The sequence below is a fragment of the Lacerta agilis genome, chromosome 17 (genome assembly GCF_009819535.1).
Source record: "Lacerta agilis isolate rLacAgi1 chromosome 17, rLacAgi1.pri, whole genome shotgun sequence".
NCBI classification, from domain to species: domain Eukaryota; kingdom Metazoa; phylum Chordata; class Lepidosauria; order Squamata; family Lacertidae; genus Lacerta; species Lacerta agilis.
This window is the reverse complement of record NC_046328.1, coordinates 39,110,276-39,138,087: the sequence shown is the minus strand read 5'-3', so window position 1 is coordinate 39,138,087 and position 27,812 is coordinate 39,110,276. Positions and strand designations below refer to the sequence as shown.

General features: G+C 47.4%; 1 protein-coding gene across 1 annotated transcript; it reads left to right on the top strand.

Annotated features, from left to right (window-relative positions):
* Nucleotides 1-943: 943 nt before the first annotated feature.
* On the top strand, nucleotides 944-27,406 carry LOC117061495 (hemicentin-2-like). The gene is made up of 9 exons (XM_033174331.1): nucleotides 944-964; nucleotides 2,098-2,116; nucleotides 9,125-9,469; nucleotides 10,211-10,572; nucleotides 19,914-20,157; nucleotides 20,270-20,572; nucleotides 23,692-23,789; nucleotides 24,030-24,083; nucleotides 27,248-27,406. The coding sequence occupies exons 1-9, from the start codon at nucleotides 944-946 to the stop codon at nucleotides 27,404-27,406; spliced, it is 1,605 nt and encodes a 534-aa protein (XP_033030222.1).
* The last annotated feature ends 406 nt before the right edge of the window (nucleotides 27,407-27,812 follow it).

Below are 27,812 nucleotides of genomic sequence, written 5' to 3'. Positions count from 1 at the left end.
GCAGAAGCCCCTAAGGAAGAATGTTTGTTCATTGCAGGGACATGGTGGAAGACCCTGGTGTGCTTCACTGTCGCCGTGGCTGCTGCAGGGCTCGCTTCATGCACATAGTTTTCAGAAGGCCTGGAAGAGGTAGGGAAGAAGTGTGTGTTTGTTTATTCAAAAGACTTCTTAGTAGGTGATATTGAGCAGGATGGACCAGTGTCTGAGGAAGGACAAGGCAGCTTCCTCTGTCCTGCATGAAGGCATTTGATACACCTCTGCCGGGGGCGGGGCGGGTTCCACAATTTGGGGGCCACCCCCTCTGCTCTCTTGGGATATTGGGAGGCCAACTTTGGTCAATGCAGTGCACATGACCTGTATGTATTTCATTACACTCCGCAGTGCCGAAGAATTAGAAACTTTCCCAAGCTTCGTTATGGGGAAGAAGCGGAGGAGGAAGAGGAGATCCTCCACAGAAAGGAATTGTGACCAGGTGAGGTGATCTTGCGGAGCGGCGGAAGACTGGGCTGCTTTTTATTCAGTCCCTCCATCAGGGGGTGCAGGGCCAAAACCAGAAGGAGGTCTCCAAGTGTTTGGGAGAACCTCAAAGTTTGCTGAAGAAGAAATGAGAAGTGAAGGGGGCAAAATGAAACCCAGAATTGGGCTTCCTAGCAGGGGAAGGGGGAACCAGGTGTTGCCCTCCAGATATTGATGGACCCCAGTCCCCACCCTGCTCCCCGACCAATGGTCCTGCTGGCTGCTGGGACTGAGAGGGAGTTAGGAGTCCCGCAACCATGATGGTCCTTTCAGGCCAATTGCCACTTCCCACAAATTCCAGTAAATCTTTGCCAACGATGCCCTGTAACTGTCTCAGCCTTAACTAGTCACATGGACTGCGCCCCCCCAAAGAAACACGAAACAACATCTCATCACAAATCTGTGGTGTTTATGATTTAAACCCACGATGCGTGAGTTCAAAGGAAAGGTAGACAAAGGACGTTGACCAGCACAACCTGTCTGAGAGAATGGGGGAAAGAAAGAGCTTCCCCTGCTCTCATCCAGGAACTTTTATTGAACACAAAAACCCGCCTTCCAAGATTCAAATCAGCCAATCACAGTGTCCAGAGCAAACTCCCCCCACAGGCCATGTGCCATGAGGAGAACAAAGAATCTTTGAACTTAGCAGAACTGGTTTGATCTAGTAACTAACTTCCTAGCTACAGGTAATTAGCATTCCAAGATCAGGTAGAAGAAAGAACAATATGATAGGAGGAAGTGAAGAAACAAGCATCCTGGCCATATTGACATTTGCTCAGGCCTCCAGGAACTTAGCAGATATACTTCAAAGAGACAAGAGTGGACAGATGCTCTGAGGTTATCAAAGAACACATCCTTTTGCCATGTGCTTGTGACTAAACAGCAACCAAATTGGAAAAGAGAGACGTGACCCCCTTGCTAGCCAGCATGGAGTTTTAAGACACAGCCAATTAATACAGCCAGATTCAGGTCATGTAGGATAAATAAGAAAATCATATTTTGCCACCAAACCAGCAAGGAGCTTTGCACTCAAGCACAACCGCATATATGGGTATCGGAATGTCCCGCTCGACTTTCACAATGTTCTTAGGCAATTTATTTATTCCTTATTTATCCGGTATGAACACTACACAAATCTGTGTGTATAAATATGCACCACCTGCCTCAGAGGCCAGGAAAGAGACACACACAGAGAGGTGGTTTGTTTGGTTGGCCTAATAAAGTTATTGCCCTTTGGATTTTTTCCCTTATGGGCCAGACTTTACTATTTTTGGATGAGTGGGGCATGATTGCCAGAAACTTTAGAAAAAGAAATGTAGGACAGATAAAGTGGAAGGAAGATGTTCATGATCCAGTAGCAGAGCACACTGTCCAGGGTTCGATTTTATGCTAGGCTTGTTCAGGTGGCCTTGGATCAGCTGAATCTTTCCTAAGCTGCTGCTGGGCCTGCATTCTGGATCCGTCAGGCCCTGCATAGCCGGTCCTTCGTTCTTCAGCCGCTCAGTTCATGCATAACTGGTTCTGCATACTGGAGTGGCTCAGCTCCTGCACAGCTTGTTCTGTTTCTCTCTGTCCTTGCAGGTGGATCAGAGTGGAGATGGTAAAAGGTAAAGGACCACTGGATGGTTAAGTCCAGTCAAAGGTGACTATGGGGTTGCGGTGCTCATCTCGCTTTCAGGCCAAGGGAGCCGGCGTTGTCCACAGACAGCTTTCAGGTCATGTGGCCAGCAGGACTAAACCGCTGCTGGTGCAACGGAACACCATGACGGAAACCAGAGCAGCGCACGGAAATGCCGTTTACCTTCCCACTGCAGCAGTACCTATTTATCTACTTGCACTTCGACGTGCTTTCGAACTGCTAGGTTGGCAGAAGCTGGGACAGAGCAACGGGAGCTCACCCCGTCACGGGGATTCGAACCGCCAACCTTCTGATTGGCAAGCCCAAGAGGCTCAGTGGTTTAGTGAGCCACCCACATCCCAGAATGGAGAATGCCAGTAGAACCAGCAGCCCTTCCTGCCAATGGACTAGTTCTCTCCACAAAGTTTGGAGTTGATTCAGGTGTGCATCTCAGGAGCCACGATTGTTTACATCCAGCCGGCTGGTGGCTTTTCTGTTTTTTCTTTTCAAAGAAAAGGCTACCTGAATCAGTATGCAAACTGAAGCACAGCTGTCCTTTGAATGTGCCAGAGGCGATTTCATTAAAGGTTTCCCTGTGTATGTGAAAAAGTGGGCAATAGCTGGGTGTCACTGGAACCACGTCTGAGAAACACACCAAGGCATGGTTTGCTCTCTGTGACTATTCAGTGATCTGGGGTTGCAGTTTCCCTTTGAACTTCTGCTGTGAAACTCCCCTCCTATTGCGCCCGGCCTGCCTGCGTATGTGTGGGAAGGAAGCTTCATTCAGAGGAGACGAGGCAGAGGTTAGCACCAGCGACTCTCCTTCCGCCGGCAGAGGGGGGACAGGCCAAAGGAAGGACTTTCTCCGTGGTTACATAGTCGTGCCTCTGAATAACGGCACTGCTGGGAATTTGCGTTCCCACATCAATGGGGTGCGCAGAGGCGTTCTAGCCCCTTGGCTGCCGGGGGCGGGAAGCCAAAAGTCACCCCTGGGGGCGGGGCATCGCGGTGCGTGTGTGCGTCATGACGTCATGACGCACGCGACGCCACGCCATGGGGGTGCTGGGCGGTGGATTCGGGAGACTCCCGAAGCCTCTGCCCGGCAGTGGCACCCTTTGTGCCGCGGCTGCTCGTGCCTGCGTGAGCAGCCGCTGCACGAAGGGGGGCCAGGAGGCGGATTTGGGAGTCTCTGTGGGCTGCAAAGACTCCCCGAATCCACCGCCCGGGCTCCCTTGGCGGAGCGCAAGTCAGGGCAGGGAGAGGGACGGCCAGCGAGGAGGGGTGTCCCTCCTCGCTGGCCCGCCCCTCTCCATGCCCCGGCTCCGCAAGCCAGCCAGCAGCAGAGCTTGGCAAAGAGGCAAGGGGTGGGCCAGCGAGGAGGGGATGGCACCCCACCTCGCTGGCCTGCCCCTTGCCTCCATGCCGAGCTGCACCGCTGGAAGGGGGGGGCTATTTTTGGTTGCTGCTGGGGCGGAGCCACAGGGGCGGCCAGCGAAGGGGGGTGTGACACCCCTCCCGCTGGCCGCCCCTGCGGCTCCACCCAGGCAGTGCCGAAAACAGCCTAAAAAGATTTTTTTTTTTAAAAAAAAAATTAAAACAAGTAAAAAAAAGCCAGTGGGCGGGGCCGCCCCCGATGTGCACCCCCAGCAGGGGCGCTGCCCGGGGCCCCTGTCCCCTCCGCCCCCCCCCGGCGACGCCCCTGGGGGTGCGCATGTTGCGAGGTCGCGGGGAGGCCTGTTGAATCACAGTGGCAGCTCCCTGGCAGTTGGTCCTGGCACCGCCTTCCCAGGTTGGGATACCTGTGGACTCCACCTACTCTAGCAGCCACCCAATCCCGGCTGGGGAGGTGTTGCCGGGGGGATTGGCCAGGTAGAAGGGGGATTATACAGTGCACACAATAGAACTTGAGTCATACCTGGGAAGCGGCCGTTGGATTCAGAGCTTCCCCACCCTCCACTCCCTCAATTGACGTTTACTTTGCAGGTTTAACCACCTTTTTTCCACAGCCACACAGGCACGCAGGCGCTGCTATGACAAGGTCGCTGTTGAAAGGCCGGAAAGGACTTTCCCTGCATTGGCAGGTTTCGCCTTTCCCGTAGCAATTCGTCACAACTTTGGGGGTTGCAGGCCTTGGACAGAATCCTTTAGTCATTTACAAGATGGGGGGGCGTGGGGCGGTGACCCCCTCCCCATTGCGGCAGCAATAACAGGGTTCCCGTTAAAGGGGTCTCAGGGGGAGGCATTGACCATACGCCCAGGGTCGTCACTGCAGTGCTGTCAAGTATCCTGTTTTCCCCGGGATTCTCCCTTATTTCAAGCAGTTTCCCGCTGCTCTCCCTTATTTTTTATTTCCCTTAAATTTTCCGTTTTTAATGGAAGCAGCTCCTCCCCTGCTGGCCAGGGACTGGGTGGGAAGACCTCGCCTACTTGGAGAGAAAAGCCTCAGCCCTCAAAGCAAGTGGGAGCCGTTTCCCGTGCTTACAGGGGGTGTATTCCTCCCCCTGCATCAGCCTCTATCCGTTGCCGCCAAGCCCCTCAGCCGGCCAAGAGGGTTAGCTGGCGGGCGGAGCCTGGCTGCCTTTGAGCAGCTGCTGCTTCCTGTCCTGTTTTGATGGGATCAGACAAGAAGACGGTGGGGCTCCATTGCACGGAGCACATGGCTGCCTCCTCTTTGCTCCGCTCCGAGCCCGAGCCCGATTGGAGTTTACATTGCTGCTCTGCCCACTTTTGCTTCTGGCTCCGCCCACCACTGACATGTGACTGTCCCCGGGATAGGTGAGACTGCTGATCCCTTATTTTCAAATCCGAAACTTGACAGCTATGCATCACTGCCCTCCCCTTCCAGCGGCGGCGAACGGGGGGGGGGGTAGGCTATCTGCTTGAACATATGTTCTCCAGACTAGCCCACTCCCCACACATGCTGGATAACCCTGAAGTTACCCAGAACCCCGGCTGGGGGGCAGGGAAGGATAAACGCCCAATGCCTGAGCCAAGGTCTCCCTACATCTGAATATTAATAAAGTTGTGGCCAATTTAATCCCATAGAACGTTGTCATGAGTCGTTATTTCCCTCAGGGGCTGCCCCGGGGTACGGGGGGACTTCACCTGGGGGTTAATGCCAGCTGTTTATCACCTTCTATACAAAGTAGTCTGGGATAACAACTTGTTATTTTGTATGTATTGCTTAAACAGCAGCTTCTGGGTCCCTGTACTGGGAAATGATATATAATGAATTGAAAAGAATGTTCAAAATAACTTTTTATTAAAAACAACAACCCCAGAAGCTTTCTTTTGGGAATTATAGGGACAGAGCTACCTAAATTGTATAGTAATTTATTTATGTATGCTACCACAGCAGCAAGAATGTTACTTGCCCCCAAAATGGAAAGAAGCAAAGTCCAGCAAAGGAAGAATGGATACAAAACTTATGGAATATGCAGAAATGGCGAAACCAATAAGAAATCAAGATTTAAAAAAATTAATAAAAGAATGGACATGGTTTATTGAATATTTACAGATAAATTGTAAACAGATAACAGCATTAGCAGGATTATTGTAATAACCTGCAGTTTTATAAGAGAATATATTTACAATGGATAATTAAAGGAGAAAGTTAAATGAATTTTGATATGCAGAAGATATCAAAAATAAATGTAAGGAACCACAGAAAGAGGGGGAAGGAAGTCAAATTTAGAAATGATAAATGGATTGTAAAACTAATGAAATTTGAAAAGTATAAATAAAAAAACTAAAAATAATAAAAATAATTTTAAAAAATAAACAGCTTCTGGGTTAGGGTGGCCCTCTGTCCTGGATGCTTTAGCTGAGATTCCTGCATTGCAGGGGTGGACTAGATCACTCGGGGTCCCTTCCAAGATGCTATGATTCTGCTATGTATCTGTGTGCTGTTATATGCCGAGAGAATTTAAAAAGTGGGGGTGGGGGGGAGAGAGAAAAAACAAGCTACTGTTGCATTCTGCCTCCGGTCCTGCTTGATCTCGGCCCTCCAGCTGTTTTTGGACTACAACTCCCATCATCCCTAGCTAACAGGACCAGCGGTCAGGATGATGGGAATTATAGTCCCAAAACAGCTGGAGGGCCGAGTTTGGCCATCACTGGTCTAAGCTCTCTTCCCTCATATGAACATGCCTTGGTTCTGAGATCTTCAGGGGAGGCCCTTCTCTCGGTCCCGCCACCCTCCCAAGCCTGCTTATGTGCTTGTTATGTTCTTAGGCGATTGGTCTGCCTAGCCCAGTATTGCCCGCACTGACTGCAGCAGCTCTCCGGCAAATGCTCTGCTAACTGAGCGATGGCAGTTTCCGAAAGAGCAGTTAAGATTGAATGCAGGTTTCAGGTTGCATCTAAGGCTCCTGGAAAGAAACAAAATAGAAAATTCTTTCCAGTAGCACCTTAGAGACCAACTGAGTTTGTTCTTGGTATGAGCTTTCCTGTGCATGCACACTTCTTCAGATACAGTGAAACAGAAGTTCTTTCTGTCCTGGAAAGAAGATACAGTACAAACAAACTGCTCAACTCCCAGAAGTTCAGCAACGAAACTTGACTCACTTTTACTGACTAATCAGCTGATCCCAGATGACCAATCTGAGCCCTGCTTTCACTTTGCCTGCTTTCTTGTTGACTTTGTGTGCCACTTTCGCGATTTGTTTAAACACAGCCCTGAGCTCAAAGTTTTGTGTTTTGCTTTGCAGCACATGCACAGTCATGGCTGCCAAATGTGCCGGCGAAATCTCCATGGCCTGTCTTCTCTTGGGCACTTTCACCTGCTCCTTCCTTGGTAGTTGCTGCAAATCTTGCTAGCTTTCTTAGCTTGTTGAAGGGGTCAGGGAGTGAGGTTTGTCATGAAAGGAAGTGGGATGGCTGTATTACGGCTGATGAGGCCAGGGAAAGTGCTAGCTCAGTAACAGGAAGGAGCTTCTGCCCAGAAATTTAATGACGTGCAAACAAATCAGAAAGAATTATGCAAAGATTTCTGTCTTGCACTTCCTGTGCTTTGATGTAACTCAGGGCAGCTCTGGAATAATTAAACCATTAGCATTCCACAAAAGGGAACAATATGGAAAGTGGAGAAAGCTTCTCTTCCGTTGCTCTGGAGGGTGGATTCAAACAACAGATTCAAATGGCAAGAAAGGACATTCGAATTAAACATTGTTGTTCAGTCGTGTCCGCCTCTTCGTGACCCATGGACCAGAGCACGCCAGGCCCCCTCTATCCTCCACTGCCTCCTGCAGTTTGGCCAAACTCATGCCAGTCGCTTTGAGAACACTGTCCAACCATCTCGTCCTCTGTCGTCCCCTTCTCCTTGTGCCCTCCATCTTTCCCAACATCAGGGTCTTTTCCAGGGAGTCTTCTCTTCTCATGAGGTGGCCAAAGTACTGGAGCCTCAATTTCGGGATCTGTCCTTCCAGTGAGCACTCAGAGCTGATTTCTTTAAGGATGGATAAGTTTGATCTCCTTGCAGTCCATGGGAGACTGCAAAACATTAGGGAGAAACATTAGGGAGAACCTTTTGATGGTAAGAGCCTCAGAAGGTGTGGACTCTCCTTCCTTGAAGGTTTTGAAACAGAGGTTGGATGGCTGTCCATTAGCCTGGAGGTCCCATCACTTAGTTGTGCTCTCACAACCTGGCGATGCTGATGGGGACACGTATGGGGCCAGTTTAGGTCATTCTCTTACAAAGAAACTTGTCCCTAATTTAGCAACTGAAACCTCTATTCAATTCTTTGTTTATTTTGAAATAATTTTTATTTGATTTAAAAAAAATAAACATGTAACAAAATCATTTCTAAATCCATATACAGTGCTACCTCGGTTTAAGAACAGTCTGGTTTAGAATGATTTGGTTTAAGAACGCTGCAAAACCGGAAGTAGTGTCCCGGTTTGAGAACCTTACCTCGGTCTAAGAACGGAATCCGAACGGTGGAAGGGCACCGGAGGTGGGAGGCCTCGTTAGGGAAAGCGTGCCTCGGTTGAAGGGACGGTTTCAGTTTTAAGAACCGACTTCCGGAATGGATTAAGTTCATAAACTGAGATACTGCTGTACAGAGATTACTCTGAATCTCACAACTTCCCCCCACCCCCTCCATGGGCCCTACTGGGCCCTATTTATATCTGCATATCAATTCATTATCCAAATATTTTGTCCCTCTAAATCCATAATTTTTGTTACTTTACATGTGTGCTTAAAATACTGCTAATGTTTTCATCTGTTTACAATGGTCTCGTAGATATATTATATTTCCCCCCCCCCATTCTTTTTTAAAGTTATTGTCTTTTTGGTTTCTGAGCTTCCCAGTTAATTTCGCCCTTTCAGCACAGTCCATCAACTTGGTTTGCCATTCTTCCCTGTCGTCGCCGCTCGCTTCTTCCTTCCATCTCGGGACTAGTAACGTCCATGCGGCTATTGTCGCATACATAAAAACCTTTTCTGGTTCTTTGGGATCTCAGTACATGTAATTCCTAATAGAAAAGCTTCTCGGTTTTCTTTTTAAAGCAAACGTTACTTTAAACATTTTTTTTTCATTTCATTATATCATCTCCCAGAAAGTTTCTGTTATCTTGCACACCCAGCACATATGATAAAAGTGCCTTCCTTTCTTTACACTTCCAGCAGATATTGGTTCTTGTTCTATACATTTTTGCTAACTTAGTAGGAGTCAAATACCACCGATACATCATTTTCATATAATTCTCTTTCAGCCGTAAATTTCAAATCTATTTTCCATAACCTCTCCCAATCTGCCATCTGTATATTGTGTACCAACCTCTACTGCATTCTAACTCACACTGTGTACAGGACCCAAGAATTGGAAAGGACTCAAGGAGTCATTCACACCATCAGGCAAACATGCAACAGTATTATGATATGCTGCTCTATCTGATATAAAGAGAAGCATCAATATTTGGCACTCCCCCCCTTCACTTTCTCCCTTTCTCCTCTTTCTTATTTTTCCCTCCCCCCAAAACACCTAGGCCTTGTAAGCAGCCCGGTACTGAAGACTCCTACGACTCAGCTGAACAAGATCGTGGGAGACTCCGCCTTGCTTCCTGTACATATAACCTCAGCCAATACCGTGTCCATCGTTAAATGGATATTCCACCCTCGAAAAGGTGAGGCAAACGACCTCGGACGATTCAGCGATGGGAAATGGGTGCGGTGGAATACGAGCGACAGTTTTGGGCAGCGTCTGGATACAGCTGATGGCTCCACGCTGAAGATAAGCAACTTGGTGTTGAAGGACAGTGGGGTCTACAAGGCTCATGTGACGTTTTCCACAGGAGTGACAGAAACACACACGTTCGGCCTCGCTGTCTATGGTACGTACTTGTTTCAGCACCTCACACTGTAAGGATGTGGGAGAAGTTCAATCCAGTTCACGTTCACCTGCTTAGATGAAAGACCACCTCCTTCCTTACAGACTCTTTCAGGTGTTGAGATCGACAGAGGGGACCCTCTTGGTAGTCCTGCCATCCTCAGAAGTTTGGGGAGGGTGGCCCGCGGTGGGGTGGGGAGAGGGCCTTCTTGGTGGTGGCCCCTAGGCTGCAGAATGCCTCACTGTACATGCATAAGAACATAGGAAGGACCTGCTGGATCAGGCCAAAGGGGACCTATCTAGTTCAGCCTCCTGTCTTCAGTGTGGTTGACCAGGTGCCCATCATGGGAAGCACACAAGCAGAACCCGGGCACAACTCTGGCTCAGCTCTTCCCTCCTGTGGTTTCCAGCAACTGACGTTCTTCTTTCACCAAGCCCATCTGATGGATGTGGAAATGGTGATGAGGAAGGAGCCAACACACCCCCCAACCCCAACCCCCCCAGTCAGTGAAACCCCAGGGGCATCAAGTAAAACACTGAGGTCCAGCTCCGAGGGCCTTCTGGTGGTTCTCTCCCTGCGAGAAGTGAGGGTACAGGGAACCAGGCAGAGGGCCTTCTCTGTGGTGGCGCCCGCCCTGTGGAACACCTTCCCTTCAGATGCCAAGGGGATAAAGAAATACACAAATGGGCGGCATACAACAATAAAATTAAAATTATCCTTATTTTTACAATTCATTTCTGACAGAGCCAGTGCTGGAGCCGCAGATCACCCCTGAACTGATCTCCAGAACGCCTGATGGCTGCAATGTAACCCTGCAGTGCCAGGCATCAGGACAGGGAGACTTGCATGTCTCCTGGAAAAGAGGGAATCCTCTCAGAGCCCTAGACGAGAGCCCAGGCTGGTACCAACTATCTGACAATGGCGAAGATCTCCATCTGTTCTGGCATCGCAACGCCTCGGATGCTAACATCACCTGCCTGGTGAGCAATCTGGTGGATCAGAAGAACATTTCCGTCAACCTCCTCAGCCTCTGCCCAGCTGAAGGTAAGGGACCCCTTGCCCGTTTCCCCATTTCCTCCATTGGCCTTTCTTTATTGAATGCATTTGTATCCTGCCTTTCTCCAAGTTTATTTTATTTATCAAAATATTTGTATACTGCTGGGCCATAAAAAAAACATATCAAAGCAGTTTACAGCAATAAAACCATATAAGAAACATTAAAAAGAGACATCAATTTACTGTTGTGGGAGGATCAGAACAATTGTAAAATCAGTGAAATGTATAAATCTGAAAAGTATAAATAACATTTAAAAAAAAGACCTGAGCAATTAAAACTGCAGTTTCCCCTGATACCAGCCCAGTAGTCAAGCAGTGCCTGTGGCATAGTTTCCAAAGGCCCATCTGAACAGGAAGGTCTTCGTCTGCCGGCAGACTAAGGATACTAGAGAGGGAGCCAGTCGAACCTCTTCATGGGTCACCACCAACTCTGATGCTGATGGGACTGAGAGGAGGGGCTCATCTGAGGGCCTTAGCACCCGGCCAGCTCCGTAAAGGGAGATACAATGTTTTGTGTAACTTGGATCTAGGTCTTTAGAAGTCAAAACCAGCATTCCACTTCTCTTTCTCACAGGGAGGGATGAGAGAGGGAGAGAGGAGATACAGATAGAGAGACAGAGACAGATAGAGAGACAGAGAGAGAGAGAGAGACAGACAGACAGACAGACAGAGAGACAGAGATAAGAGAGAGAGAGGAGAGACAGAGGAGAGAGGGGGGGGGAGAGAGAGCACCATGGGGGCATGTATTGTTGGGTCCCTTGTTACAATCACCCTGAAAAGACAATTATTGCTTTTTTTCAGGCAAGTGGGCATTCTGGTTCATCCTCTGGCTTATTCAGCATCACCACATCTCATTTCCAGTCATAGCAGTCATCTTGTTTGTGTGCTTGGGGGTCTTCCTGTATAGGAAAATCAACAAAACAGACCACGAAGGTAGGAAGCATCTTTTGTTACTCTCTAGTACATGTCAGCTGGAGTTGGGTTGGCAAATTCTGCATTCTTCTTTCCCTGGCTACCCTGAGAGATCAGTGCTTGTTAACCTTATGGAATAGCACATTTGTGCCGTTGGGGCAGCTAGGCTTCTGAATGTGAGCTGCAGGAAACCGCTGGAGGGGAGAGTTGCTCTTGTGGTCAGTTCCTGCTTGCTTGTTTCCCACATCACAGGCATCTCATTGGCCCCTGTAAGAACAAGATGCTGGATTAGGTGGGCCCCCTTTGGCCTGATCCAGCAGCTGGGCTTTCTTATGCTACTATGTTCTTATGCACAAGCAGAAGTATGGACGAACCCAAAGTGAAAGCAAGATGCCTGTCGATCCAGTGGGGGTGCCACAGGGTTCTGTCTTGGGCCCAGTCTTATTCAACATCTTCATCAATGACTTGGATGATGGGCTTGAGGGCATCCTGATCAGGTTTGCAGATGACACCAAATTGGGAGGGGTGGCTAATACCCCAGAGGACAGGATCACACTTCAAAATGACATTAACAGATTAGACAACTGGGCCAAAGCAAACAAGATGAATTTTAACAGGGAGAAATGCAAAGTACTACACTTGGGCAAAAAAAATGAAAGGCACAAATACAGGATGGGTGACACCTGGCTTGAGAGCAGTACATGTGAAAAGGATCTAGGAGTCTTGGTAGACCACAAACTTGACATGAGTCAACAGTGTGATGCAGCAGCTAAAAAAGCCAATGCAATTCTGGTCTGCATCAATAGGAGTATAGCGTCTAGATCAAGGGAAGTAATAGTACCACTGTATTCTGCTCTGGTCAGACCTCACCTGGAATACTGTGTCCAGTTCTGGGCACCACAGTTCAAGAAGGATACTGACAAGCTGGAACGTGTCCAGAGGAGGGCAACCAAAATGGTCCAAGGCCTGGAAACGATGCCTTATGAGGAACGGCTTAGGGAGCTGGGTATGTTTAGCCTGGAGAAGAGAAGGTTGAGGGGTGACATTATAGCCATGTTCAAATATATAAAAGGATCATCTAGAGGAGGGAGAAAGGTTGTTTTCTGCTGCTCCAGAGAAGCGGACACGGGGCAATGGATTCAAACTACAAGAAAGAAGATTCCACTTAAACATTAGGAAGAACTTCCTGACAGTGAGAGCTGTTGGACAGTGGGATTTGCTGCCCAGGAGTGTGGTGGAGTCTCCTTCTTTGGAGGTCTTTAAGCGGAGGCTTGACAGCCGTCCGTCAGGAATGCTTTGATGGTGTTTCCTGCTTGGCAGGGGGTTGGACTGGATGGCTCTTGTGGTCTCTTCCAACCGATTCTGTGATTCTATGATCCAGTAGTGTACAGGATTTGATTTATTCCTGGTATGCTCCAGTAGCCTCAGATCTTCAGCATCTGTTTTTTAGCTGGTGGTTGGCCCTGCATGATGAAGCCTCTGACATTTCTGTTTCTGCCTCTCTCTGCAGGTTGACAAGAATAGAGAAGTGCCGCTCTCTCTCTGACCACAACTGAGCTGCACCAACCCTCACTTCCCCCCAAAGAGACGTTCCGGGGGGGGGGAAACATCTTTGGAAGGTAGCGCAGGGGAGAACAGGAGGCTGGACTAGGTGCCGCTTTAGCTTACCCCTGTTATTTTAGCCATCTCACCCTGCAAGACTAATTGCAGTCCGTTAAGGAGTCGTCAACAGGTTTTCCACACCTATCAGCTGATCCCCCATTTCCCACCACCCTTCTGAGTAATACCCCTCCCACATCCCTCACTATATTTAAGGATCTGGTGACTTCTGTTTCAGTGTATCTGAAGAAGTGTGCATGCACACGGAAAGCTCATACCAAGAACAAACTCAGTTGGTCTCTAAGGTGCTACTGGAAGAATTTCCTATTTTGTTTCGACTATGGCAGACCAACCGGCTACCACCTGTAACTGGAACCATGTTACTGGGAAATTGGAAGGGGGGTAAGAGACCCCCCCCTGCAAACCTTGCTCTCCACACTGCGAGGCAAAGACAAAGAGCCTCCGCTGCACATTATTCACTGATAAATGTATCTATAGAAAAACTTTAGAAATTCATGTAAAATCACTCCAGTGACGGATTTACGCCATTCTAACATTGTTCTACTCAGAAGGAAAATGGCCAGCAGAGGAGGAGTTTGGGACATGGGTAGGGGCAGCCATAATTGGCTCCACTGCCCGGGTGATAATCGCTGGCATCCTGGCACCTGAGTGCCAGACAGGTAGTCATTCCAAGAACAATCCCAAAACCAGCCTTAGTGGATTGGGGTCTCAGTCAAGACAAAGGGTGTGCTTAACTTGGCTGGGAAAACAGGAAAATGTAAATGCTTGCCTTTGTTTCACCTAAAGATTGGAAGGGGGAGCTCAGGTTTCTGCCAGAAGATTCCCCCCACCCAATTTATGACATAGTTATGACAAATGTATGATCCTTTAGTAAGGGTGTTATGGGTAATTTGGGAAACTTATAAAAGGGAAGCCATCCTTTGTTCAGGGCTTCTGCTTCTTCCATGTGGTAGAGTCTGGATTTGATATCCCGCTTTATCAGTACCCGAAGGAGTCTCAAAGCGGCTCACATTCTCCTTTCCCTTCCCCCCACAACAAACCCCCTGTGAAGTGAGTGGGGCTGAGAGACTCCAGAGAAGTGTGACTAGCCCAAGGTCACCCAGCAGCTGCATGTGGAGGAGCGGAGATGCGAACCCGGTTCCCCAGATTACGAGTCCACCGCTCTCAACCACTACACCACACTGGCTCCCTTTGTTTGAAGTCTTGTTGCAATGACAAAGATCAGGCCTACTGGCTGCAGTTTTGCTTCTATAATCTTGGCTGGAGTCTTTGTTTGACAATCCAAGTGAGCTGGGGAATTTTTCCTGTAACGTCCAACAAGACACTTCCTGTCTTATAATGATGAATGACTTGTGTCAACTGATGTCTCCACATGGGGGCTCTCTACACAAACCATGTAGAACATGATCCCAGTGGGTGAGAGGGAAGACCAGCATGATCAAATGGGCCGTGCAGTTATGGTGAGAAGGCAACAGCTTCTCTGAAGACAATTCCATCAAGTCATTATGATGGCTACATAATGGCTCCAGTTTCAGAGGCACCAGGCCACTGAATAATAATGCTGACTGATGGGGAGCAGAAGTGGGGAGAGTTATCAGGCCCCCTTGGGCCTGATCCACTTGTAGGGCTCTTTGCATGGTCTTAATACAAGCAAGCAATGCAAGAGCGGAAGTCAGTAGATCGGACACCAACGTAACAGCCAATAAGGGGGATCTAAGAACTTTAGAGGGACGCGTGTGGCGCTGTGGGTTAAACCACAGAGCCTAGGGCTTGCCGATCAGAAGGTCGGCAGTTTGAATCCCCGCGACGGGGTGAACTCCCATGGCTCGGTCCCAGCTCCTGCCAACCTAGGAGTTCGAAAGCACGTCAAAGTGCAAGTAGATAAATAGGTACCACCTCCGGAAGGAAGGTAAACGGTGTTTCCGTGCGCTGCTCTGGTTTCGCCAGAAGCGGCTTAGTCATGCTGGCCACATGACCTGGAAACTGTACACCGGCTCCCTTGGCCAGTAAAGCGAGATGAGCACCGCAACCCCAGAGTTGTCCGCGACTGGACCTAGCGGTCAGGGGTCCCTTTACCCTTTACCTAAGAACTGTATAGGAATTTGTTACAAGGTGTATGTGGTGTCCGGCCTGTGTATGTGCTCACCATAACATGTCTGAGGGGAAAGGAACCTTTTGTGTGGAGTCAGGGTGTGGGTTCATTTAAAATGTGTGCTGCTTTTAATCCATACACCCAATAAAGAGCTTTTCTACAAAAAGAGTTGTTTACTACACAGAAATGAAAGTGGTGGTGTGTACGAGTGCTGCTTCAGACGGCGAGGTAACAGGCGTTACCATTAACATTCACACAGCTTAATTCTAAACAGTTAAGGATCCCTAACTACCCAGAAGTCTTAGAGAAAGGGAGCGTAGCAATGTGCAATAGTAACCACTAGGAAAGGGGAGGGATATGCCAAATCTTGGAGCAAGAGGAGCACATTAAGACCTGTGCCTTCTGAGAGTTAAGCTCCCTACTTCAGATTCCTGTGCCAGTCTCTCACCCATTCCTTGGTCCAGCAAAGTGTTGGGTTGGCCCATGAGACGCTTGAGGAGCAAAGAGGGGGTCCCATTGCAGTTGTGAGCTAACTAACCATTGAAAACCTGAGGTTTAAGTATAGTGAAACACATACCTATAGAGAGCCAGTGTGGTGTAGTGGTTGGAGTGTCGGACTAGGACGTGGGAGATAGGGCTGGGCGATATCAGGTTTTCAACATCGTACCGTATCGCCAGGTAAACATCGCACTATAGTGAGTGAGACATCACGATGTCTGAAATAAGGAGGAAGGAGGAAACAGGATGGGGAGAAGCAGCCAAGGTACATCGCCCAGCCCTAGTATCGGCCCCACACCCGGGGAGCACAGAGGGAGAGGAGATTGCGAAGTCGGACACGCATGGCAATGTTCACACAAATGAGGTCCCGGCCCACAGTGAAAACCGCAAGGCGCTGGGTTGAAACCACCACTGCTCCTGCCGCCGCCTGGCATGCGGAGGGAAAAGGAAGGAGCGCTGGCCCCAGCACTGCGAGGCACCGTGGTGAAGCTACTGCTCCCGCCGTTGCCAGCGCCCGGCCTAGGGAGGAATAAGGCAGCCCACCAGCTCAGCTGGAGAAGGCAGTTAAGGAGCTGGCCGGCCAGCCTCTGAACCCCACCTGCAGTATACTGCCTTGGTCAGAAATCAGGTAATCGTAATCACCCTCTGGCTCTCAAACTTGTTCTGGACAATGTATCAGTACATCTTCCAGACCTACTGGGAGACCCAGGTTCAAATCCCCACTCAGTCCTGAAACTTACTGGGTGACCTTGGGCCACCTCACAGGGTTGTGAAGATAAAATGGAGGGCAGACCCTCATATACCACCTTGGGATCCTTGAAGAAAAATGTGAGATACAAGTGCAACAAACAAACAAATCTTTGATTTTCCTAACTTTCATGGAGAGAGGCAGAAAGGGGCTTCCTATGTGAGTGAATAATGTAGCCCCGAAGTCCTGAGAACTGTTGTCTGCTCCTTCTACTGCATTGTTGTTTTGTAAATGAGTTTGAAGCAAAGAGGACCTGGCCTTCATTTTTGGAAGACCATATCCACATCTCTAGTTCCCGAATAACACACTTATCTCAAAAGAGATTTTCATGGTCTTCATCAAGACCTGTTCCAGCAAACAGGAGGAGGGTCATTACATTTTCTGGTAAATACAAGGGACAGATAATATATAATTAAAATACTGAAGAAGGTAATGAAAATTACCTTTAGTAAGAAACCAGAGGCATTCCTTTTGAGCATGACCAATGAAGAGATTCCCAGTCAGGATAGAGTATTTTTCATGTATGCCACAACAGCCGCTAGAATTTTATTGGCAAGAAACTGGAAAGGCGAAGAGATTCCGACAGTGGAAGAATGGCAGATGAAGTTAATGGACTATATGGAACTCGCCGAACTGACCACGAGAATCCGAGACCAGGGGAGGAGAAGGTGTCGCAGGATTGGAAGAAATTTAAGGATTATTTAGTTAAATGTGTAAAACTGAATATTTGAGCAGAGTTAGCTAGTAGAATCGGCTTTAGCATGTTTATGTTAGATAAAATAGTGTATCAGAAGTTTAGAGATAAATATTATGATGTGTAATATTATGATTGTGTAAGAATATACAAAGATAATGAGTTTAAGTGAGAAACTATATTTGTTTAATCAATTTAAAGTTTAATGAGAGACAAGATTATGATTTGTGGAAAAAGATACAAAGCTACCCAAGTTATATAATAATTATGAATGCAGGAGGGGGAACGGGGGAAGTCAAAAAGGTTGAAATGAAGATAGAATTAAGAAGATGATTAAGATAGGTGTGTGTTTAGTCATGCATTTGTGTTTTTCTTATGTTTATTGATATTGTTATTGTTATTGTTGTTGTTTATTGTTTGTTGTTTATTATGTATTTCTGTTTTGTTCTTTGTTTTTATATGGAAAATAATAAAATCTTATATATATATATATATATATATATATATATATATATATATATATATATATATATAATATATATATATAAATTAAAATACACGACTGGTCAGAAAAATACTTCCATGAAAGTATCCAAAACCTTAGAGCAGCAGCAAAAAACATTTCCAATAAAGTGATCAACAGACAGGTCCCTTCTGACGGAGCAATCTGCCAGTTTTGAGCTCCCTCAGTTTCGTACGGTTCCAATCTCCCGTTTGCTGCCTCACTGCACCTTTCTCTCCAAGGAGCTCAAGCTGGTATACATGGTTCTCTCCCAGCTCCTTTAATCTCTACAACAACCCTGTGAGGTAGGTCAGACTGAGGGGTAGTGACTGGCCCAAGGTCACCCCAGTGAGCACCATAGCCGAGTGGGATTCAAACCCTGATCTCCCAGGTCCCAGTCCAACACTCTAACCACTACACCACACTGGCTCATTTCAGTGTGCCTTTATCCCACAAAAGCTTGGTTCCATTTTGCCCGATTTTGCCCTTTTTTGCAAGCAAATTTCCCCAAAGAGCATGTGCTTTAGTATATTGATTCCCTGGATATATGCATTCTTCTGCACCCTTTCCCCTAATAAACACACCCACCCACCCACATATATTGACCATGCAAAAATTCTCAGAAGTGAGTTTGGGTTCACCTGCTGCCATCCCTTCTGCTGGGTCGTGCGACCGTCATGTCATCTCTTATCTTCTTTGATCTGCTACCAAGAAACCCAGGGCCAACGCTTCTCAGGACTGGGGTGAGAGGGCCTCGCTCGACGGCTGCTTCTGGCAGGGAAGTGAGACTTAAGTGTCAAGCACGGGAGCTGAAGAGGAAACTTGTGGTTGGTTGAAGGCAAGGCAGGAGGGGCTGAAGACTTGTGCAGAGAAGGAAGACCACACACAAGACCCCGTTTCAGCACTGGGGGAGGAAGGTGGCAGAGAACGGAGGAGGCAGAGGCAAGGATGGAAACCCAGAGCACCCAGCTCCTGCTTCTGCTCGTCATTCTCCAATTCCCAGGTGAGCAGTGGAGAAGAGGGAGACAGGAATCTCATGGCCAGCCCAGTGCCTAGCAAGACAGAGGCTGGTTTCTGGATCCCAAGTGGGGAGAGAATCCTGTTTGTGGCACTCAGGTCCTGCTTGCCTGCAGGTTTCCTTTAGGTCATCTGGTTGACTGCTATTGACTGGGCTAGATAGGCCCCCCCTGGGCCTTATCCAGCTGCTGCGGAAAGACCCTTCTGATGTTCTCAGGACCCAACACAGTCAAGGGTGCTCCTCATCTCCAGTGATGCATCCCAATGGAAAGAGCCAGGGGTGGTTAGATGGTTGGACTGGAACCTGGGAGAGACCACAGTTTGGATCCCCACTTGGCCATGAAGCTCCCCAGTTGTGACATTGGGGCCAGTCGCCATCTTTCAGCCTAGCCTTCCTCGGGGGGTAGTTGTGAAGTTAAAATGGGGAGGAGGGAAACCATGTAGACCACTGAGACCAAGGAAATTATGGGAGCTCCGCTTGTCCAGCTGGCAGCCATTCTCCTGAAATTCAAGATCTCCCCCCACCCCCAAACAGCAGCAGCAGCAGCAACTTTGTGAAATGGGAATCATTCCCTTGTTCCAAGGAAAGCGAACAGCCATAAGTTCCAAGAAGGTTTTGACGTCTTCAGATTTTAAGAGAAGGATTTTCGCTTTCCATTGCAGGGAAGCAGAACTGCAGGGCTTAGGCAAATCAAAAGGACACGGATAAGATGGGAAAAGCTAAAGGCATATAAAAGAGAATCGTTAAAAAGCAATTGAACTCTAATAGAGTTAAAACAATATACAAAAGGGTTTATTAAAACAAAGATAGTAAAAACAGCAACTCAATATTTAAAGCTGTTTTCTTAAAGACAAAACGAAAAACAGCCTATAGTATCTATAGCTTTTAATGTTTGATGTTTTATTGTGCTTTGAATATTTTGTTGGGAGTCGCCCAGAGTGGCTGGGCTATCTAGTCAGATGGGAAGCATATAAATAATTATTATAAATAACAAAATTACCATTGTTGTTATTACAGTGGGGACGTACGTTTTCTCTCCCTATAGTTAATTACTGTTGTTAATTACTGTTGGCATCCATTATCCCTATTAATTATTACTACGAGTAGTAATTATTACTATTAATAGTAATTATTACTAGTAATTACTGATACTATTAGTTATTATTACTATTTTAGCAGTAATTTGCTTTCATTTCTTATTGACTTCAGGTGCTGCTCATTTTCCTGCGCAAGATCCCCCCAACCAGCTGCATGGGATTCTCGGTGGGTCAGTCTTGTTTCCCCTAAATATACCCCCCCTGAAAAAGGTGGACGAGGTTGAATGGAAATTCACCCCCACAGGGGGTCAGCCCCTCCTGGTTGCTGAGTTTGCCCAGGGGGAGCTGAGGAGACCACATCCAAACGACAGTTTTGGACCACGGGTAGAAATGGTTGAGGGGACCACGCTGAAGATGAAAGACCTGACGATGGCGGACTCTGGAGTGATGGACGTCCGTGTGAGGTTTGCTTCCTCAGCGATTGTGGAGTACTCCTTCAACCTCGTGGTCCACGGTAAGGGACTCTATCTTCTTTGCCTATCTCACAACCAAGTGAGGAGCTAGGGTGGCCATCTATCTTTTTGTGTAGCCACAGAGCGCAAACATTTATCGTTTCTATCCAACAGAGCCCGTGCCGCCACCACAAATAAATCACCAGATCATTTCCAGCTCCGCCAATCAATGTAACGTGACGCTGCATTGTCGGACGTCTGGAATGTCAGATTTGCATTTTTCCTGGGAAAACGGAAACCCACTCAGGACCTCAGAAGCTTTAGACTGGTATCGCCTCACCAACGGCGACAAGGACCTTCACCTGTCATGGCGGCCAAACACGTCAAATTCCACTTTCACCTGCCTGGTCAGCAATTCAGTTGATCAGAAGAACATCTCGTTTGATGTCTTCAACATCTGTCAGGATGAAGCTCGAGGTCAGTCAAAGTCTAGCATGACCCTGTCGCTGTTTTAGAGGGTCTCTTCTCTGGATTGTTATTGTAATTAAAAAAACGAAAACTTTTAAAACTTTATGTTATGCTTTAATATTTTTTCTGTAAGTTGCTTAGAGACACTTTATGGAGCAAACATCTAATCAATAGCATTTATTTGGACTAGTTGTCCCTTGGGGTACATCCCAATTCTACAATTCCATGATTCTATGAAATACAATAATGATTCTAGGTGTCGTTCCAGAATGGTCCTACTCAGAGTAAACCCACTGAAGTCAATGGACATGACTAACAGAATAATAAAGTTGGGAGGGACTCCCAAGGACTCCCTATCTTCTGGTTGCTTATCTTGTTTATCACAGAATCATAGAATTGCAGAGTTGGAAGGGGCACCAAGAGCTATCTAGTCTGGCCTCCTGCAATGCAAGAATCACAACTAACAAACCCCTGACAGATGTTCCTCCGACCTCTGTTTCAAAACCTCCAATGAAGGAGGCTCCTCCACCCACCAAGGGAGCCTGTTCCACTGCTGAATGGCTCTTACCATCAGAAAGTTCTTCGTAATGTTTAATCAGAATCTCCTTTCTTGTAATTTGAGTCTGATTCCGGTCTTCCCCTCTGGAGAAGCAGAAAACCAGCTTGCTCCATCTTAGGCTCCATCATTTCAATGGGCATCCTCTGAGTAGAACTCAGCTGAATACAGCTAAATATGAACACCTTAAAGTTAGGAGTATAAGGTGTTCAATTGACCGGGTTAAATATAATCCTCTTAGTTTTTTATCTTAGTGGGTCAGACAAGCACCAAAATTAAGGTATCCCAGATATTTCTCCATAGCCCGGCACCCCAAAACACCCTGGCAAACACGCTTAGTGGGTGGCCTCAGGACCCACCCTTTAAGCTGCGGAACTGCATCTTACTGGAAAACATTCAGTATATTGTACAATGTAATTAATTCCCTGTGCCTTATAGGGCTTCTTCTGAGAGCCGTGGGACTGCGTTATTGTTAATAATGCAGATAAAAGCACACTATTAAAAACAGCTAAACCTGATTGCAATCAAGAGAATAGGGTGCATCCTAAATTTACAGATTACTTAACGGAACACTGTAAACAACTAAAAACGTTGGCAGGATTTGAGTAATGCTTGTAATGTACTAAAAATGAAGGTAAAATGGATTATTTTGAGAAAAGTAGAGAAATATATGATGCAGTTGAAAAAGATTGAAAATGGAAACCATGGAAGGGTGGAGGGAAGTCTAAGAATTCAGGGAATCCTAAATGTTGATGATCACATCTAATGTTTGCATTTAAATGTACAGTGTAAAACTGAATAAAAAGCATTATATTAAAAAATAGGGTGCGTCTATATATATATATATTATATATATATATATATATATATATCAATCAGGTTTTGAAGACCATGCTATAAGCACAATTTTACAAGAATGTAAGTGACAGATTTTAAAATCTGGTTTTAAGCTGAGCTGAAAGCTGAAAGTTACATTCAAGGTTATTGGTTGCCTTTTCCCATTTAAAATAACTGAATTCTTTTAGCCTTAAAAAATGAAATCTGTGCTAAGCCGAGCCTCCCCTTTTGATGCTAAGCCGACTCTCCCACTAGCTGGGTCTGTGTAAGGATGACTTCTTGCTTCAGGTCAGACATCCAGCCGGGATACTGAGTCCTATCATTATTCCAGCTTCCCATTTCTAATTGGATGACTCCCCCCCCCCCACCCCAACTGGTCATCAAACTCTTTCTTAGGAAAGGAAGGGGAGGGAATTAACATGAAAATGGTGTGTGTGTGTGTGTGTAGGGACTGGGGACAAGCTTTTAGGGGCCAAGACGAAAAGAGGGAGCCTCTCAAATTTGGTTTGAATTGTTAGGTGATATTAATAAGCCTTTTTATTTTTAAAAATGGTATGCGGGGGAGAGGAATTTATTGCTGTGCTGAAAAGTGAAAACTAAAAGATGAACTCTTAAGGGAGAAGTGAAACAGGAGAAGTGTGAGGTTTCACGAAGCAAGCGCTAAAAAGGTCATTATTTTGGGAGCTGAAGGCTTTCCCAGCTGAATAAATGAACCTTTGCTATTAGCATTTACCGTATTTTTCTGCATATCAGATGCCCCCATGTATAAAACGACCCCTATTTTTTGAGCCCAAAATTAAGAAATTTTGTCCGTGTATAAGATGACCCCCAATTTTAAAGTTAAAAAATAATAATGGGGAAAACATAGTCTTATACACGGAAAAATACAATATTTGTTAGGGCTTTAGTCTTGTTTTTAGCGCATTTGCTGATTACGTGTTTTTTAATGCTTTTTAATCATCTGATGTGTAAGTCTCCTTGAGACAGTGGTTTAGAAAGCAATGAGGAAAAAATAGAAAGCAATAAGAAAAACAAAACACATTAATTTATTTTTTATAAAAGGTATACAATGCTTGATTGTAAGGGGAAAAAACTCAAAGTGGTTTATAAAAAAGATAAAACAAATTATCAATAAGAAAAAATAACAACAATTTAAGACTTTTGAAAAGTTAAGATAACAACAGACTAAGACTTGCACCAGTTTTCTGGGCAAACTTATCTAAAGGAAAATGTTTCCCCCAGGCACTGAAAAGTGTACAGTTGAACGTGCTTGCCTGGTATCTTGTGTTTGTTCTGTTTTTAATTATCTTAGGTGTAAATTTCATTGAAACAGTGGTTTACAAGATGATTGATAACACAACAACAACAGTAAAAATAGCATTGGTTGTCTCTAACTAAGTTCTAGACAGAGTAGACTCACTGAAAGGAATAAGTCCAAATCAGTCATGGATGTTAACTTCAATGGATCTACTCTGAGTAGGATGAGCAATGGGCCATAGTTTTAAATGCTTGGGCAAACAGCAGCATTTCAGTGGGAGCTAATTTTTCCCCTGCCGGCAGTATGTCAAATTGTGACAAGTAAATCAAAGTTAACAGAATTAAGCAGCGATTGGGTGAGAGACTATGGATAACAGTTGGGGTGGTGGGTGGGTGGATGGGCAAAGGTCTGAATGTCCACCGTTCTCCATTCTGAAAGATCTCTTCCCTCCTCCTTCTCCTCTCCGCCCCCCTGCAGATGAATGTAGCTGCTTCTCCTGGGTGAGGACCACCATGGTCGTGGGGCTGGCCCTCCAGGTTGCCACCATCATCTTGCTGAACGTTCTGGAAAGGAAAGTTTGAGACCAGTGTTGTGTCGGCATAGAACCACGGACTGCTAATGTGGAGCCCACGGTGCCCACCAGTCATTGCTATGGCGGCCTCTGCAATAGGTTTTGATAAGTGTCTCCTTTTCTAAAAAGCCACGGTATGCGAGGGACTGTTTGCTCTTCCGGCTTGCAGTGGCTCAGACTCTCTTACCACAACTCTGCCACGTTTGAGATCGGACCCCCCCCGTCTCCCCCCCTTCCATTCCAGGCAGAGGAGATGCGCAAAGAGCTTTCCTCTGAGAGCATCGTGGTGGCGGCTGAAGTACGTGCTTTTCTTTCCATTGGAGGAGGTGGCTAATGGACCTTATTACCCGTGACAACCATTTTGTGCCATGTCCCATATCCCACGGCAGCCAATTTTTTTTGCCAAATCATTTTTATTCATTTTACAATAATACAATAGTAATTTCCATTACATTTTTCTCGGATTCTTCCCGTCATCTTAGCCAGTTCCGCATACTCCACCAACTCCATTAACCATTCTTCCTTTCTTCGTAATTCTTCTTGTTTCCATTTTTGTGCTATTAAAATTCTTGTCCACAGCAGCCATTTTGTGACTGGAAGCCACAAAATTTCAAATCCACCCAATGCCCAAAAATGTTTGGCGACCCCTGGTGTGGTTCGCAGGAAAGGACACCCCGCCCTGTCTGCCGGTTTGCAAATGATTAGAAGGGTTGCTCTCAGCCACTCTGCCTGCAGTGGTTAAGAGCGGTAGACTCGTAATCTGGTGAACTAGGTTTGCGTCTCCGCTCCTCCACATGCAGCTGCTGGGTGACCTTGGACTAGTCACACTTCCCTGAAGTCTCTCAGCCCCACTCACCTCACAGGGAGGAAGGGAAAGGAGAATGTGAGCCACTTTAAGACTCCTTTGGGTAGTGATAAAGCGGGATATCAAATCCAAACTCTTCTTCTGCATTAAAGAGAGACTCTCTTCCCCCCATATGGCAAGGAACAACAAAGCTTCCCCCATTGCGAATCTCCAGATTGCCTTTTAAAATCATGCATACTGAAAAGGAATACCACATTGGATTTAAAACTTGCTCACATTTGTTACTGTATGAGATGGTGACATTTCGCAGTGTTTGGTGGTTTGAGCCAATTGGTTGGTCCAATAGGTGGGAGGCGGTGGCGGTGGCAGCTGGAGTCCAACAACACCTGGAGGGAACTTGGAGGAAAAGGGGAAACATGAATGCAACTGATAAATAAACCATGGCAAAGGTTTGAGACTCCTCCAATTCTTGAAAATGATGCACAGATGGTCTATAACACCAGTGAAATTAGATAAAATGTACAAAACAAATAACAAATGTTGGAAATGTAAGGGGGGGGGAAGGTACTTTTTACCATATGTGGTGGGAATGTAAGAAAGTAAAGGACTTCAGGGAAATGATTTATAATGAGATTTTAAAAAATGTTGAAATATACATTTGCAAAACAACAACAAGAAGAAGCCCTTTTTTAACTTGGTATAGTAGGTACAGAGATTTACATGCACGAGACTCCTCCAATTCTTCATTCTTGAAAGCAAGGAGACAATATTTACCACCCCTTCAATAATAATGAATAATAGAGGTTCCCTAGCAGCAACTTTCTGAGCGATCACCATGCGTGTTAGCAGACAACAGCGGAAGTGGAGAAAATGCTGTCAGAACAATTTTTGCTAGATATTCCCCCCCCCCCATTGGTTTCTGGCTTACATGTTTCACACCTCAGGTCTAATGTGACAAAGGGCAGAGAGATGTTTACCACAGCGGAAAGGATGATCAAAAGGTTTTCTTCTATAGCTGCAAACACGATACACACGAGAACAAGATGGATTGGGACAATGGCCCATCTAGTCCAGCACCCTCTTCTCACCATGGCCAACCAGGTGCCCATTGTGGAAAACCCACAGAATATATGGGATGAACCAGGATCAGAATGCAACTCTCCCCTCCAGCAATTCCTGGCAGCCGGTATTCAGAGGTATTCAGAGCAGGGTTGCCACATAATAAGGGACAGGAATGGGGAGGTGGGGTGGGGTGGGGTGGGGTGGGGTGGGGATTAAAAATGGCTGTACCTATTGCAGAAATGACTTCAAAGCAATCCATTACAATGGGTTATTTCCAGTGCTGGTCATACTCACAGAGCAGACCCAACAAAATTTATGGATCTAAGCAGGGCCGTTTCGTCATAGGGGCGGGAGGCGCGGCGCACCAGGGCGCCAGGCCCCCCAGGGGCGCCCCCGCGAGCCCGCCGGCATACTGGGCGCCCCCTCCCCAACCCGCACCCGCCCCCATGGGCGGCAGGGCGGGTGCTCGCGCGCCGGCGGGCAAGCTGCAAGCCGCCTGCCCTCCGGAGCCCCAGCTGGAGCGTTGGGAAGGGCGCGCAAAGCCCCGCGCCGCTCCAGCGCCACGCCCCTCATCCCCCGCTCACCCACCCCCCATCCCGAGGGGGGGCCAGCGCAGGAGGGAGGTGGGCGGAGAGGCGGCCCACCGGGGGGCGCCGAGGGATCGTCGTGCCATGGCGGCCGATCCCTTTAAGATGGCCCTGGATCTAAGTTAGCAAAGCACATTCAGTTCAATGAATCACATCGTCTCCACTTAACTGAGTTTCTGCCTGTCAGAAGAATGGCAAACGCAGAAACTCAGCCAGAACGAGGGGTGGAGAGAGCAACCGCTTCTGTTTCTCTTCCTCACAGAACTTTTCCTCCAACATCCCTTTCCAAATTCATACACGCATGCACCTAATCAAATCTGTAAGGCTTCAGAAGGAACAGAGGATAACTCATAAAGTTATTAAAGTTGACTTAGCTGCACCGGGTCACCCATATCTGCCAGGGCTTCTTGCATATGCTTACAGTGATTATGTTTATGCACTGTGAACATAAAGGACCCCGGGTGCAGTGGCGGAGGAAGCCTCTTCACTACCCGGGGCGGAGGAGTGGAGGCACCCCCCTGGCAATGGGGTGTCACGACGCATGTTGTATGCACTGCGCATGCCAAGAATTTCCGGGCATGCGTAGTGCATCCGGGCCGGCACTGCTGCTTCCGCGGCCAGCCGGCGAGTGAGCAGCAGCTTGTGGGGCTGCCCTGTCCATCCGTAAAGAAGCATGTAAAGAAGCCGCATCAGACGTTCGGCTTCTGAAAAACATTCAAATACTTGAACACTCAGTGGCGTAGGAAGGTAGGGGTGTTGAGAGTGGCAGGCCCCCGTTCCAGCCGGTTCCAGCCTGGAGGGGGGGTTGACACTCGGCACCCCCCGACGACTCCCAAGCCGCCACCCACACCACTTCCGTGCAGCGGCTGCTCGCACATCAACTCTCTGCTCGCGTGCTGCAGCCTTACAAGTTGCTGCATGGACAGGGTGCTGCTCACGCCCAGCATCCGGGACGGACTGTACAAGTGCGGAATCCTGCACAGACTGCACATGTGCGCACTTGCGCAGTCTGCCCCGGATGCTGGGCGCGAGCAACCGCCGCTCGAACGGGCTGAAGCAGCCCGTCCATGTGGCTGCTCGCGCCTGGCAGCACTGCGAGTTGCCGTGCGAGCAGCCGCCGCACGGACAGGCTGCTTGCACCCAGCAGCTACGGACAGCTCTCAGTAGCGCGTGTGCATTGTTATGTCACTACACATGCACGCACGCTACAGAGCAGCACCCTGCCCCTGGGGGGTGCCCCTGCGTTTGACGCTCCAGGCGGTGAAGTGGCTCCGTACGCCTCTGCACTCACTTCTGGGTTTTCAGCATTCGGGAGCCGATTTGTCCATCAGCTAAGCTGTTGGAGAACCAAGGTTCCACTGTACGTGATTTCACGTACATGTGCTCTGCCAGAAACCTAACATCAGGGTAAGTAGTGAACCCCATGTAATTTCCATCGGTTTCCCTGGCTGTGCTCTTGCTTCTGCTAGGTCTGAATAGGAATCTAAGGGTGAGTCACAACCGATTCATTGAAATTAATGGATATGACTAACTTAAGCCAATTAATTTCAGTGCATCTACTCCAAGAATAATA